The sequence below is a fragment of the Mauremys reevesii genome, linkage group 27 (genome assembly GCF_016161935.1).
Source record: "Mauremys reevesii isolate NIE-2019 linkage group 27, ASM1616193v1, whole genome shotgun sequence".
Lineage (NCBI taxonomy): Eukaryota > Metazoa > Chordata > Testudines > Geoemydidae > Mauremys > Mauremys reevesii.
Genome location: NC_052649.1, coordinates 9,120,500 through 9,136,474, shown reverse-complemented (window position 1 = coordinate 9,136,474; position 15,975 = coordinate 9,120,500). Strand labels below are relative to the sequence as shown.

The 15,975-nt window shown below is 54.8% G+C and overlaps 1 protein-coding gene across 1 annotated transcript; it reads right to left on the bottom strand.

Annotated features, from left to right (window-relative positions):
- Positions 1-2,387: 2,387 nt before the first annotated feature.
- On the bottom strand, positions 2,388-9,340 carry LOC120392060 (glucose-6-phosphatase-like). The gene is made up of 5 exons (XM_039516425.1): positions 9,111-9,340; positions 6,304-6,413; positions 5,040-5,145; positions 4,205-4,320; positions 2,388-2,919 (listed from the first exon to the last, which is right to left on the bottom strand). The coding sequence occupies exons 1-5, from the start codon at positions 9,338-9,340 to the stop codon at positions 2,408-2,410; spliced, it is 1,074 nt and encodes a 357-aa protein (XP_039372359.1). The 3' UTR covers positions 2,388-2,407.
- Between the last annotated feature and the right edge of the window lie 6,635 nt (positions 9,341-15,975).

The window sequence follows — 15,975 nt, the reverse complement described above, 5'->3', positions numbered from 1 at the left end:
TCTCCAGGAGAATGATGGGCTAGAAAACAGACACCAGTAGGGCATGAATCTGTCCCATTTCTCTGAAATCCGTTACTGATTGTTCAGACTAAATGCATTTTACGGGTCAAATCCTCAACTGGAATAACTGGGCATAGCTCCATCAACTTCAGTGGAGTTACACTGGCCACCCTAAAGCTGCAGGTTGGGCTTTGGGTAAAGCAGGTTGTTTTACTTGTATTTATTCATTTGTTTGACAGGTCAGATGCAGATTTCCCAGCGTTAGAAATGCAGCTGTGCCCTGCTTCACCCCTTAGACCTTCTCCCTGTCAAGATGCGTCAGCTGGTAGCACTCACACCTCTGGGCTGAGGGAGGAGGCTGAGTTCAAGTCCAGTTTATTATTGCTGCAAAGGTGAGCCCAAACCCTGGTCTCTTACAGTCCCAGTTTGCACAGAAAATGTGCCTCCCACAGAAGGTGTCGACATGAGGCAGAAGATGCATACTGGGCCAACTTCTGATCTCAGTTCTACCAGTGTAAATCTAGTATGACTCCACTGGAGCTAAGTGTTTGCTCTGGATTTGCCCGGCGTGTACCTGAGATCACCAGCTGGCTGAAAGTTTATATCCAGGGTTGCTCTGTGAAGTGTGTCATGTAATCTAGGATTCCCAGTAAAGGACGTGTGCACAGAACGTGTGCAGCCCAGTGTCCACTGAGAAAAAAGTGAATGATCCAAGTGTAACTCCATCCCTGTCTCCCTTCTTTGCTTTTCCCTAGTTGGGAGGGATCGGTGTTGAGCACCCAGAGTATTCCTGGTTGTACAGATGTGTGCTCCGTCGAGATGAGCAAACACAACATGCACCAAAAACACAGAGATGTCTTCTCCAGCTGCACTTTTTCTACTAGGCTGAGGCAGGCCAGATGCTTGTGATCTCAGCTGCAGAAACATTAGGCCTCAGTAAGTGATTTGTGGAAGGATCTGTGTAAAGGCACGAGGCAAAAGAGTACATGTTTGATGGTAAAAAGCCGAGGAAAAAGGAATCTCCCACACAATGTGATTCGTGAGATATATTTAATCCCCCAAACCGTGTGGGAAATACAGAAACTAACAACCCAGGAAGAGAAACCCCGACCCGGCCACGGGGAAAGAAGGAGCCGGTGTAAACGAGCAAGACAGCAACGGCCCATGGCACACTCAGGATTCCCACACCGGTCCTGCAGTGGTTACCAGCAAACAGGAAAACAGCTCAATAAGTGGCAGAGAGGGGCAGTTTGTGACGCAGCAGGATCAGAGTGGGAGTCAGGGCTGTGCATGCCATCAACTCGTGACACTTTGTTGGAGAAGTAACAGGAGATAACAGAGAAAATAAACATGTTCTCTCCCTTCCCGTTCACATCTCACTGTTCCAGTTGGGCAGAGATCTTACCACTTACTGTCTCTTTTCAAACTCTTAGGTCTGAGTAACTCAGGCAAAGAAACCTCAAGCCAGTAACAGATTGAAAAGAAACCACACATTGGTAAGTTCTCTGCTCTGGCAGGAACGTTCATGCCCACAAGTGATCAGGGCAGACCTGTGCCCCAGTGGGCAGGAGTTTTGTGATATGACCCTCAGGGTTGGATATTTCCCAGCAGGTCTGGGATCTCGTGTGTCTGCTGGTGAGGGCAGGGAGACACTCATGAAACCTGGTATCAAAGGCTGCATGAAACAACTGCCAACACCAACTGAGAGCTCCTAGGAAGCAAACGCTACAGCTTGTATCTCATGCAAAATCCAAATGTAAATATCTCACCCCAGGGCTACAGCACAAGCCCAGTGCATGCTGGGATACACAGAAGAGGCACTCGTTTCAGAAAGGTGACATGTTATTTGCACAAGCTGGAAGGGTCAGATTCATCATGGTGTTACTCCAGGTTTATGCTGGTGTAAAAGCCTTGAGAACAAAGCCACAGAACTGGGACACCACGGTGACTGCGAAAGCCAATCGCCCTTCACTCACTGTACAGGGAGCTAAGGCTTTGCATGGGTCTGTGTCACCTTAGTGAGAGCCCCAGGTTGTACATTTCTTACAATTCCCTTTTTTTTCTGCTTAGCATATGGCAGAGAGGGTGCAAGGACCATGCCGGGGTCAGGACCTCCTCCTACTGCATGAGGTTAAAACCAAACCATGCTGCTTTTCTCAAACGCCCAGTGTAAAGCAAACCCTCACCTCCCCAAACCCCTCCGCACCGGACTGAGAACAGGTTCAAAGGACCCACCCCCGTCTCTCAGACAATTCTCCGCGTCTTTCGAGGCCATGTAGTTTGTGCAGCTGGCACGGAAGAGCCAGCCCGTGCCACGCTCTGTGATACAGCACCAGAGGGCAGTCACAGGCCTGGCTGTCAGGGCTAGGAGCTAGAGGCAGCCAGGCCCATGCAGCTCTGCTCTCTCTCATAAAACCTTTTCCTCCTGCCTCCTGATGAGCCGGGCGACGCAGTAGGGGATGAGGCCGGCAGCAGCCACGGGCACGGCCACGCTCTTGCAGAAGGACAGGACGTAAAACAGCAACTCCACCTTGGTGGGAGGCTTGAAGGAGTCGAAGAGGTGCAGGACGAGGAGCGAGGCCGCGATGCAGCTCAGGCGGAAGGGCAGCTGCTGGCCCATTTTCCCTTTGCAGCTCTCCAGGTACATCTGGGAGTTGAGGGCCAGCCCCAGCCCAGACAGGATGCCCAGGTTCCTGAGGAGGCCGGCGAAGGGGGTGGTGTCAATGTGGACCCACTCCGGCCGGTCACACCACCGCTTGGCTTTCTCCAGGGACCACAGCAGGTCAACGCCGAGAGCCTTCAGCAGCAGGTAGAAGCCCAGGGCGAAGCTGAAGAGGAAAAGGGTGGTGCCCAGGTACCTCCGGAGACTGGCGTTGTAGATGGAGGGGATGTGCCGGAAAGCGGCAGCCACTGCCATGCCTGATAGAGGAGACAGCCATGAAGCCGGCACTCTGGCACCCGCCCGCGTCAGCGATGCAGGAAGGAGTCAAGGTACCAAAGCCCAACCCCGTCCTTCACACAACAGACACTATTCCCGTTTCCCTGCCCGGCTGCCATTACCCGGTGACAGCAAGTCTCCGGCATGTTTGCAAAGTGTGGGGAGAAGAGACGGTTAAAGGCCTTCCAAGGCACCTGGGAGACAACCGCGGGCGGAACAATTCTGCTGACTCAGCAACGGCACGGTTCCCATTTCCCCCAGACCGGGGCCTTCTTCCCGACCTGGCTGCGGAGCCGCTGGGCATGACCGGGGGGTGTCAGACAACAGGTCTGGCATCCAGGCGGGAGCAGCAGCAAGGCCATAAGGAATGAGGCTCCTGTTCCCATGACAATGCCCTGAGCCATAACCATCCTGCCCTTCTTCCCTTTGGCCTATTTCTGCGGGGCCAGACTCCGAGCCCCTCGACCCGAGCAGAGGCCAGGGGTCACCACAGGGCTCCCAGAGGCTGTGATCTCTCTGGGGCGGGGACTGGCTCTCCTGTTTGCGCAGCGCAGCAGGGCTGCGTCTCAGCTGGGGGGTACTACCGCAGTGCACATAGATAATAATAACGGCACGAAGCAGAGGGAGATGGACCAAGGAATCCTGGCTGCCCCGTCTCTGTTAGGCTTTGGGGTCGTTAGCTGCTTGGCCAAATTCCAGCAAAAAGCCTGGCACAGGCCTGGGGCTAGACACATTTTCAGCTGTTTATCTGATGCCGGATAATTAGGAGCCAACACCCCGTCCCCCCAGGCTCAGCCCTGGGCAAAGGAGAAGGGGGGTTCAGAGGGTCCCCTGCTCCCTTTCCGCTGCATCAGCCCCCTCGTCCCTCTGCTGTGCTTGCCCAGTTCCAGTCAGACTCTCCCCACCCGGCTGCTCTCTCTGTCGCTCCCTGCCCCTCTCCCGTCCAGCCCGGCAGTGAGTGAACGCAGGCCAGGCCAGGGCTGCCCAGCGACGCCAGAGAGCGCTGTGCCCCTTCCGTGGCAAAGAACCACAGCCAGTCACTCTGAGCAGAGGCTGCAGGCTTTAACCCCGCACCTGCTGAGCCGGACTGCAAGCCTGCTGGGCAGCACCCTGTTTTCCCACCTCTGACAACAGAAGCGCTTGGTTTCTTACAGGGACTAACATGGGAAGTTCCCAGAGCCATGCTGCATCCAGCCCACCCACCCTTTCCCCCACCCCACGGTGTGAGGAGCAATCCAGGGAACCGCCCGGGCAGCAGCACCTCACCTGAAACGACGCCCGTGAGGACTTGGTGTGGGAAGTGAGCTGCTAGGAAGATCCTGGACAGACTGACAGACACCTGAACCCCCCAGAATGACATCCACAGCGCCCCCCGCAGGCACCTGCAACAAGCAGCGAGAACACAGCAGTCAGTGGGCTGTGGGGTTGGTGGGGGGAACGTGATGAACCATTTACTCAATAAGTAAGATTTGTGGGACATTTCAGGAGGACATACACAGCAGCAGTGTCTGGGATGGAGACCCCAGGCCCTGGTCCTGCAGCCAGCGGCAGCTCCAGGCACCAGCGCTCCAAGCGTGTGCCTGGGGTGGCAAGCCGCGGGGGGCAGCCTGCCGGTCCCTGCAAGGGCGGCAGTCAGGCAGCCTTCGGCGGCTTGCCTGTGGGAGGTCCGCTGGTCCCGCAGATTCGGCGGCAATTCAGCAGCGGGTACATTGAATCCGCGGGACCGGCGGACCTCCCGCAGCCAAGCCGCCGAAGGCAGCCTGACCGCCGTGCTTGGGGTGGCAAAAAAGCTAGAGCTACCCCTGCCTGCAGCTGCCAGATCTGAACCAGGCCGTCCCAGTGCATTGCTGCAGGGGGAGACTCAATCCCATGCTGGGGTCTGAACCCATCAGCGGCGCTCCCCATGCAGCTCCAGACTGCATATGCCATGTGCACAGTGACACGGCCAGGGGCTGATGGGCAAGAGCCCAAACGGGGAGCCGTGCTGGTCTAGCACGCGGCTGGGATTAGCCAGAGCTCATTCTGCCCAGAGCTAATGCCACTGCCCTGAATTACACCCCTTGGCCCTGCACCCAGCGCGAGGGCAGAGCTGGATCCTTACTGCTGCTGGAAGGGGGATCTCCGGCGCCGACGCAGGGTGCTAAGCAGAGCCATCACCATCACGTAGCACACTCCAGCTGAGCCCATGGCATGGCCAGAGGGGCTGCCTGTGGAGGAGAGTTGGGAGAAGCCAGCAGTGAGCTCAGTGAAGAGAAAACCCCTCCCACGTTGGCTTCTGTCTACTGGAGAGTTTGAACGCACAGAAGGGAATCATCTCACGGTCTGTTCTAGCCCAGGCCGCCTGCTACAGGCTTCCTGGGCTGATGGTTTACGGGGCCCTTCCCAAGGACTGTAACTATTTAGACATCGTTCCCTTTCACAGTCTCAGCCCCGATCCCTTGGGTGTCGGCTGCTGCTCCTTTAACTGTTTTGTGTCCATTCCAGGACAGGCCAGAGAGCCAGAGCACGTGGCTGTTATAAATCCGATCAACAGGTAGGCGGACAGACAGACAGCTGCCGGGAGCGAGCAGCCCTGTTCCAGCCCACCCCCGGTGAAAGGTTAGGTGGGAACCAGACCATGTGGGGGGAAGGCAGCCAGAAGGGGGCTCTTCTCACCAAAAAACCCATCTGCGTCTCGCTCTGGCCCCCAAAATCACAAGCTGGGGATTGGAATCCAGTCTGGCCTCTAGGGATGCAGGAGAGGCATGGAAGCTCAATGCAGGGAGAGGCTGCTGAGGTTGCTAGCGTGCAGACTACCCAGACGTCTCTGCCAGGCGGTTAGCTGGCATAGCGCTCGGCTGGCCGGCCGGCCGGCCCATTTCCCGCCCGGGGGCCAGTGCTGCCTTGTTACTGGGCAGCTCCCACCACCTCCCTTGGGAGCATGGTCTGCCCTCGGGCAGGTCTCACCCTTCAAACTGAGACTCAGACGCCTGGTCAACGAGGCGCACAAGCTGCCCTGTCTCCCAGCACTGCATGGAGTCTGTGCGGTGTGGGAACCGACTCTGGCCTGCAAACGGGCATGAATTCAGGGTCTGATTTCTGAGCACCTTAATCCCAGTAGAAATCAGTGGTCACTCAGCAGGATGACTCCTGGGGTAAAGTGCTACTCAGCACGTGCAGGTGTCCTCATTTGGGCCTCTGATTATACGGTCTTTGGGGCAGAAACCTGCTTCCTCTTGTGAGTGCAGCACACCGAGCACCCTCTGGGGTGTTACATTCATTAACAACCAAAGGCTAACGGTTGCTTGTGGGTGCAGTGACTGGTGTCCATGCTGTGCATTTGTCAGGCTTCTCCTGCATGTGCCCTGTGGAGGGGGGTTGCTCACCTGGGCCGGTCTCACAGGTGACAGGGAACTGCTGGATCACAGGGATGGAGGCGTTGCCGTAGTAGCCAGTCTCACGGACCCACCAGTAGGGTCGCTGCCCAAAGAGAATCCTGTAGTGAAATGCAATGGGTCACATGGTCAAATCAGGCATCATCCACCCCCCTCCTCTTGGCCAGCACAACCGGTTCATTCATAGCGGACTCCAAGTGGTGCCAAAGGCAGGTCTGGGCTCATTAGCCAGGAAAGGGCGTAATTCCAAGCCGATTTGTTCAGGTTAATCAGAAAGTGTCTGTTCTCAGGGGAAGTGAACTCTGCTCATGGCTCTTACTCTTTTCCTGGAACCATCCTTCGCCTTCTGACCATTATCTCACTTTGCTCTAGAAGTCCCGAGACCTCGAAGCAGCATTTTTCCTCCCTGAACAGCGTGTTTATTTTATTCAGCAATCTCTGACGCTGGGTCAAGGCCAGGCAGGGGTTTGTGTAAGCAAGATGATGGCATTTTGGGGGACGAATACAGCCCATCTTGGCTATGCTGGAGGACATGAGGCCAGCTGGGCAGTGTCTGGTTTAAGCCCCCTGAGATGAGCGCGAATTGCCCAGAAATGCACTGGTGGGCTGCTGTATGATGGCGTGTGCTGCCCACCCCAGCCCTTGCCATGACCATGACAGGAAGGGAACAGGAGCTTGAACCAGGTGTTTTTAACAGGTTTAAAGTGAATTTCCTGCCGGTAAAAGGTGCTGGATTGACAGCTCTGATCGCGGACAGGCTGCTATTGGCCGACAGTGCAAGCTTCCCCCACACTGCCCTGCTACTGCGCCTCTGCCCTGACCCGGAGAGACCTGCGTTAGGGGCTGAGAGGTGAGACCAGTCACCAGGGCCTACTGAGGCCTACTTAACATGTAGGTTGACATAGCTACGTTGCTCGGGGGGGGTGGTGAAAAATCCACACCCCTGGGTGACATAGCGACACCAACTTAAGTTCTTGTGTAGACGCAGCTAGGTCAAGGGAAGGCTGCGCCCATTGCCCTAGCTGCTACTGCTTGGGGAGATGGTGTTTCTACAGCAACAGAAACACCCCTTCCATCAGTGCAGCCTGTGTCTACGCTATGCGGTCATGCAGGCATCGCCATGGCCCCCTGCTATGGCTGTAGGGTAGACATGGCTTCAAGCCTCGGCCTCTTTACAGTGCCAGTGGTCGTGGTGTCTTTCAAGAGCTGGGTTTAACTGATAGCACAAGGCAAACATTGCAGAATCACCGCACCCTGCAGCCCGACCCCCAGCAAACCTGCCCCTGCCTGAGGAAGAGTCAACAGTGTGCCCTTGTTCCAAGAAGGCTAACGGCATTTTGGGCTGTATAAGTAGGAGCATTGCCAGCAGATCGAGGGACATGATCATTCCCCTCTATTCGGCATTGGTGAGGCCACATCTGGCGTACTGTGTCCAGTTTTGGGCCCCACACTACAAGAAGGATGTGGAAAAACTGGAAAGAGTCCAGCAGAGTGCAACAAAAATGATTAGGAGGCTGGAGCACATGACTTATGAGGAGAGGCTGAGGGAACTGGGATTGTTTAGTCTGCAGAAGAGAAGAATGAGGAGGGATTTTATAGCTGCTTTCAAATAGATCTTGTCAAATAAGCCTGAAAGGGGGTTCCCAAGAGGATGGATCTAGACTGTTCTCAGTGGTAGAAGATGACAGAACAAGGAGTAATGGTCTCAAGTTGCAGTGGGGGAGGTTTAGGTTGGATATTAGGAAAAACTTTTTCACTAGGAGGGTGGTGAAGCACTGGAATGGGTTCCCTAGGGAGGTGGTGGAATCTCCTTCCTTAGAGGTTTTTAAGGCCAGGCTTCACAAAGCCCTGGCTGGGATGACTTAGTTGGTGTTGGTCCTGCTTTGAGCAGGGGGTTGGACTAGATACCTCCTGAGGTCCCTTCCAGCCCTGATAGTCTATGAGTCTAAGAGTCTGTGGAGCGCGCGAGCTTGCCTCTCTCACCAACAGAAGCTGGACCAATAAAAGCTATTACCTCCCGCACCTTGTCTCACTGACTGCTAGTGCCGCTATCACTCATTTAATAAATTACAGGGCCGCCCGGGGGGGGAAGTGGGGCAATTTGCCCCCAGGTCCCGCAGGGGCCCCCACGAGAGTTTTTCGGGGCCCCTGGAGCAGGGTCCTTCACTCACTCCGGGGGGTCCTGAAAAACTCTCACGGGCCCCGGGCCCCCAGAGCTTCTTCCGCTCTGGGTCTTTGGCGGTGGGTCCCGCTTCGACGGTAATTCGGCAGCAGGGGTGCCCTGTCGCGGGTCTTCGGGGCACTTCGGCGGCGGGTCCCGGAACGGGAGGACCCCCTGCCGCCGAATTACTGCCGAAGTGGGGGCCCCCCCGCCGCCGAAGCCCCCAGGCCCCCTGAATCCTCTGGGCGGCCCTGATAAATTACAGTAATGTTGATGTGCCCAGAGCTACAATAAATCAAACATGGTATGGAGAGGAAATCAGGCAACAGCGCCCTGCTGGCCCATCTGGGCAGCTTCTCTGTCTAGTATTAAATTACATCAGTTTAACTCAAGCACTCAAGAAAGTGCATTTTTACACGGCTTAATTTTAAAAATACCCAGACAGCCCCGTTAACGCACCTCATTTGTAACATAGGAGCCGCTTAGTATGCGACAGTAACGTATCATGTTAACTTGTGCATGAGGGTGAGTGTGTGTGTGAGTGCACGTGTGTAGTAACATGAGTGTGCCCCTCCCTGGCTCGCTTACAGACACACAACCCTGGGCCTTGCCTTGGCAGGGAGGCCCACACACTCACCACTTAAAGACCAGGTTGAGCCAGTCCCCGATCACGGCCACCCAGATCAGCTCGACGCCCACCGCCTCGCAGAGGTGGAACCAGATGGGGAAGAGGATGAAGAAGGTGTTTCTGAGGTCGGCAGCGAAGGAGATGAAGAGGAACCAGCCCTGGGAGCCCTGGTGGTTCTCCTGCAGGTAGCGAGTCATTTGGACTCCAGAGCTGTGTATAAAATCCATTCCTGTCTCCATGGCTGTAGCTCAGGCGGCGGGGAGCTGGCCGGGGCTTTGGGACAGAATGTGAGGCCTCACTTTTTGGGCTGGCTGGTTATATACTGCTTGGGATGCAGATTACATTTGCTTTTCAAAGATGTCCCCCCAGTTAAGACATGTTAGCACCAAAGCTCCTCAGCAAACATTACTTCACAGGAGTGTGATACAATTACCTGCTCCAGGCTTCTGTCTCAGCAATTCACAGTGAGCTGCTCAAATCAATCATTAACCCACTTAGCACTGGTAGGAAAAACCAGACTTTCTTTTTTGCAGCTTTTGCTGTTTTTCCAGCTGCTGAAAGGCTCCCAGGAAGGGGACTGAAGGGTCAGGAAAGGGATCGTAACTGTGTTTGATACAGTGCTAAATTGGGTGGTGTGCTATGATGTGGACCCCTCTCTCCTGTGGGACGCAAAGTCCCCTGAGTCTGTGCTGAATGGGTCGCTCTGAAAGACGACGACTACGCTCTTCGTTTTCTCAGAAAATGATTATAGGCTTTATTAATTATTATTATTACCATTATTTGTATTATCAGAGCACCCAGGAGCCCTATTTGTGCACCTGGCTCCATTATGCTAGGCTCTGTATGAACACAGACCACAGAGACGGTCCCTGCCCCAGGAGGTTACAATTTATACCTTTTATTTTAGAATACGAGTCAGCTGCCTTGCTGAGAAGCAGCAGGGACAAGTCTGTATTTATCCTCAGTTGTTAGACCCCTCACAGAAACCCAGCCAGTTACTCAAAATGACTATGGCGACCTTGGCAGGAGGGTGGGAAGGGGCAGATACCTCACGCCCTCTGGCACGTTGCAGTGTTGAGAATATTCCTACATGACGGTTTTGTACTTTGTAAAATGGTATCAGGAATGTAATTGTTTGGTAAGATGAGGAGCTGTTATCTTCGGGTTGAGCCAGGTAGCCTGGGCTCGGGCTGTGCAGGCTTCATTAGGGTTAGTGACAGTGTTAATATTTAAAAATGCACTTGTGTGACCAATGGCCACAGCATCCTCTAAATGTTGGAGCCATTCCCTGCGCTGGAGAGTTTACAATCGAAGATAGACAAGGCAAACAAAGTCAAGCCCCAGAACAATTGTTTCTGAAAGGGAGGTTGCAGGAATTGCTGGTGGGCAGAGGGCAGGAGGCATTCCCGGAAGAGGCGGATTTGAAAGGAAGATTTGAAGGACAGGAGATCACTTGGTGGATAAGAAAAGGGAGCGTGTCCGTGTCCATACTTCACCCACACATAGCTCTGTCTGTTCACTGTCAGTGTGTGCAGCCCTGCAGCCCTTTGCTAGCCAGTCCTTGGCTGCCCAATTCGGCTCTGCCAGTGCACTGCCAACCTGACATGGACCCTCTCCTACTATTGCAGCCTTAAGCCGCTCCCGAGCAGAGACTGCCCACCGTGCCAGACTAGCAGGTGGTGGTATGATGTGGACATGTGGCCACCAGGGCTCATTCAACTCACTCGCTTTTCTGAGACCTAAACATGATTTGAACCCAGGTCTCCAAAAGTGCTTTGACTGTACCACTGAGCCCATTCTCCTCTGGCTACACTGCTGGCCCCGTGCGTGCACACACCCCCCACACCCTTGTGCTTCCTGAACCATCACCAAAAGGAGCGACAGGACATTTTGATGAGGCTTGAATCAAGAAAAGAGAAATGGCACGACAGCATGTGTGCAGTGGGAGTGTGGGGCAGGTGGGAGGCTGGGTGTGCGCAGTGGAGTGTATGGGGGGGTGGGAAGGATTGCTGCACAGCGGAGGCACTAGAAGGGGTGACCAAGGAGGTAAACAGTGTGAGGTTCTTAAATGGTACAAGGGGGTGAACTCTGTTCAAACAACAGATACAGAATCATTCTTGGGCCATCCCCATATCAGCTCCAGGCGGAAAGCACACCCCATAGGGCTTCCCATCTAGCTTCCTGCCATACATCCCGCAGGCCCATGTGTTTCCATATGCTCTATCTCCTTTCCTCTGCTCCAGGAAGCCAGCTCAAAGCACAACACAAAGCAATCACGCACGTCCTCTGCGAGTGCAGCTACCAAGCAGGGCTGACACTGGCATATGAACGATGTTGATTGTTCCATACTGGCATTTGTGTGTCAGCACTGAGTGCTCACTGAGCACACGGGGGCTTTCCAGACCCCAAAGAGCCAGGAAACCTCCAGCCATCACAAACAGGGAAGCCACATGCGAGCCAGGTTTGCTGAACCCATACTAACTGCTGTGAGGAAAACATGTGTCTGAGCCAATCTTGGTGTGACTTTAACCCTAACCCTGACACTCCACAAACAACAGTGAAACTTCAAAGCAAGTGGGCACAGTACAAGGCGCATACACATCTCCCATATGTTGGTCCTTGATTTCACCACTGGGCTTGTTCAGGAGATGCCAGTGACCAGCGAGGGGACGGCAGCTGTGTCTCCCCATCCCGCGCAGGGGATTGCGCTGCCCAGAGGAGCCCTCCCATACCATCACTGGACTCACTGTATCTTCCACTTTATTATTAACAATAATAAAATACAGCCACAAGCCAGTAATGTCCTGGACTCCCAGGGCAGCATATCTGCCAAGTGAGCCTCCAACTGATTGAGCAGCTAGGGCAGAAGTGGGCAAACTACGGCCCACGGGCCACATCCAGCCCACGGGACCGTCCTGCCCGGCCCCGAGCTCCCGGCTGGAGAGCCTAGTCCCCGGCCCTTCCCCGCAGCCACGCTGCTGTGCGGGCCGCGCTCTGGCCACTGCTCCCGCTGGGCAGCTTGGGGCGCGCAGCTGGCTCCGGACGGGGGTCGCGGCTGCAAGCTCCTGCTGCTGGTAAGGGGGCGGGGAGCAGGGCAGTTGGATAAGGGAGCAGGCAGTCCTGGGGAGCAGTCAGGGAGGAGGGGGCAGTTGGATGGAGCAGAGGTTCTGGGGGGGCGGTCAGGGGATGGGGAACAGAGAGGGTTGGGAGTGGGCTTGTCAGGAGTAGGGGTGTGGATAGGGGTTGGGGCAGTCAGGGGCCCGGGAGCAGGGGGGTTGGATAAGCGGGGAGGGGGGGGGTCGTTCAGGTTAAAGATAGACAGGTACTTAAGCGTTGTCCTGGACTGGGGAGCTCGCCTGATCAGGGCCTGTATGAACCAGTCCTGATTCGTCCAACAAAACCTGAAGAAGGGCCCTGGGTAGCTTGAAGCTTCCCTCTCTCACCAGCAGAAGTTGCCCAATAAGAGAGATTCCCTCCCTCACCTTGTCTTTCTAAAGCCCTTTAAGCACCCAAGGCAGAGAGATCCAAATAGCTGTCTGTGGTCAGCACCTGGTGCTGGCGCCACCCCTGGTTTCCAGCTGCTGAAGTCCATTAAAGTTACAAACACATGCCTTTCCTACGACCCCTTTCCCAGGAAAGCAATCGCTCTGGCTGTCAGAGATGTCATGCACGCAAGGGGAGGTTGTGGGTGGAAGGGGAGGTTTTCCACAGGACACACATGCTGTTAAGATGGGAACGTTTCAGAACCCCTGCCCCGAGAATAAACAAAATACATCTGAAAGGCGAAAGCAAAAACACAGAGCTAATCCAAACTGGCCTGGTATTTTCAGATGCTGGATGCTGGCATGTCACCTTCCAGCGATAGCTAGAGTCATGCTGCTTGTTTCTGATCAGGAAAGTTCATAAGGAAATAAGCAATCGCTCCAAGTCCAGTGTTGGAACAGAGACAGGGGCCGTTACTTAACAAGCCTTTCCAAAGGTGACCTTTATCCCAGGCTCTCAAGGACCCTGCTGAAGAGCAAAGCTTCCAGTAATGACTATTATCTGTATTCCAGGCGCACTGAGAGGCCCAGCGCGCCCTGCTGCGCAGACACACCGTGCTGCCCCAAAGACGTTACACTCTAAAGAGACCCGGCGGGAGAAAGGGGGTTAGTATGATTCCATTCCACAAAGGGGAGTCACGGCCTGAAGCAAGCGGTGAAGTGGTGAGCCCATGGGCATACGAGCAGTGTCAGAACTGGGAACTGAAGCTAGACCTCCAAGCCCCAGGCCCATGGCTTAACCACGAGACCATCCTTCTCCTGTTTGCTTTTGGGAGTGATGGAGACACGTGTGCCCAGTGCTACTCATCCCTTCTCATTACAGCTCCTGCTCCTCCCCCATCAAAATCCCAGCTCCTTTGCGGTTTTCTAAATGAAAGAGAAGGACCAGGAGAAGGTAAATGGGCCGTGATTGCTGTGTCTCTGCAGCAAGCTCCGAGCCCCTGCATGCTGTTTGCCATGTTCTGGTATCAGAAGCAGCAGCGGAGTCCTAAGCGTTCTACTTCCTATGTCAGGAGGAGTGCATCCTTCATAGCCCAGGCCAGCAAGTTTAATGGCATTACATACAATGTACAGGATTAAATTCTCCTGTCTGTAATAGCTCATTCTCTGCAAAAAGCAAACCTGTCCCACCAGACGCGTCGGAATCAGAGCAAGGACTGGGGTGGGCAGGCGATAGCACGTGTCCCTCTGGGGCTGAACGGAGGGGGTACCTCATACAGTTTTGGAGCAATAACTGGGACTTACTGGCTTAACTGAGTGATGGTGGCTGCGCCACAGGGCTTTAGATGGGTGTAAGCAAGGACCAGGGGCTGAGGGCAGTGGGGGAACTCCCTCCCTTGGCGAGAAAGCACTGAGACAAGCTGACAAACACAGAAATGCCGCGTTGTGCATAGACACAAAGTCCCCTGTCGCTGCTGAGGCCCGGGGGCTGCTTTGGTGCGTGGATTGGAGTGTTGAGTGCTTGGGGAGCGCTGCATGCCCTGAACCCTACGATGGCAGCCACTGGGGTCAGCCCAGTTCACACACGCCACGAAAATACATGAACCGCAGACTAAAGGGCTGAACTTTCCTTTTCTAAACGGGATTTATTTTAAATTGAATCACGTTGAACCAGGACTTTGAACAGCTGAGTTAGTGGCTGGGATGAGCCCAGTTCAGCGCCTTCATCTAGTCAGCAGCAAACCCTGCTTAAAGCCCAGGTCTCAGAGGGGGCAGCCAGGGACATGCCAGAAGGCTGGTGCTGAGATGTGTGACACCAAATCGCCCGTCTCCCCCAGGGGCCCGTCAGACAATCTGACCCTGGTGATGAAGCACAATAATTCCAGCCCCTCTCCTGGTCAATATACAAAAACCTGTAGGAGAACACTTCAACCTCCCTGGCCACACAATAACAGATTTTAAGGTGGCCATCCATACACAAAAAAAAAAAACTACCACAGACAAAGAAAAACTGCTGCTTCAGTTCATCATTTCATTTGCAAATTCCATCAGCTACTAAACAAAGAAGAAAGTGATGGCCTTTGCCAATACAGAACCAGTTTCTCCTCTCTCCGTTTTTTCATCTCAGCTGCTAGACAGGGCCCCATCCTCCCTGATGATGATAACCTCTCCATCTCTCTAGCTTTTTTGCTTTGCTATATATACACACCTGCCTGAAATTTCCTCCACTGCTTGCCCAAGAAGAAGTGGGTTCACACTCACAGCTCATGCTGCAAAACGTCTGTTAGTCTATAAGGTGCCACAGGATTCTTTGCTGCTTCTACATCCCGGGACTGCTTCCCCTTTGTGTTTTATTGAACTCAGTTACTTAAGGGGCAGGTGCTGGCTGCCAGCCCTGGAGACTGACTCTTACCTCTCCAGCACGCACAGCCCAGCGAGCATCCCCTGCCCACTCCCCGCAAAGGAGCCCTGACATGCCCAGATGTGCCCATGTCCGCCCCACTCCCAGTCGAGAGGCCCAGCCCCACCCCGAAAGGCAGGCTGAGCCGGAGAGACCTGAACCCCTGCTGCCAGGAGGTGAGGCTGTTTGACAGCTGAAGTGTCTGTGCCCAGGCACCTGATAATGCTCAGGAGCAGCTGGGAATATCTCACTGGATCAGACTGAAACAGCAGCTCCACGGGCCTGGGTAACTGTTACCCGCCTTTCCACTGCAGCAGCTGTGCATCCCCACCTGTCCTGAGCTGTGCTGACCTGGGCTCAGGACGTGGCCTCTTCCCTTCAGTTCCAGCTCTGGGCTGTCAATCACACCAGCTCCACAATGGACCTTGCAGGGCCAGGGTAGGGGACAGGACCCACCAATCAGGCGCCTACAGAGAAATGGGGCTCACGCAGCGACTGATTCTGTACAAACCCCTTCCTGAGTCTGCGTGGAGGACGGGACACTGTGCTCCTGCCAGCCAGGCCCAGCCTGTGAATTCCTTGTTCCTCTTGCTGGTGGGATGGCCAGGTAAGCAGGCAGCGAGCTGGTTTAACCAGTGACCAGTAAAGCCAAGAGCAAGGTAACAGATGGGAATCGCTGACTGGGTGATCCCATGGCACTGAGCCTCTGCCCCCTTCCCCGGACAGTCCTGTGCCAGCAGTGTCTGGCAGCGTGTGCAGGGACGGGGGTGGCAATAGGGACTTCGTAGGAGGGTCCAGTTACCTTCCTCCGTAGTTTTAAAGTGCGTCTGGCAGGGGATAGGTTAGCAGCATCCAGAGAGGGGGCTGCATTCCCCCAGGAGCAGGGAAACGTCCCCTGTCAAATCCAAACACCACACACGGGAGAGTCACTCCCACTCAGCACCCTCACTCCAGGACGACCTGTGGCTAAGACGTACAAAGGACTCATGGC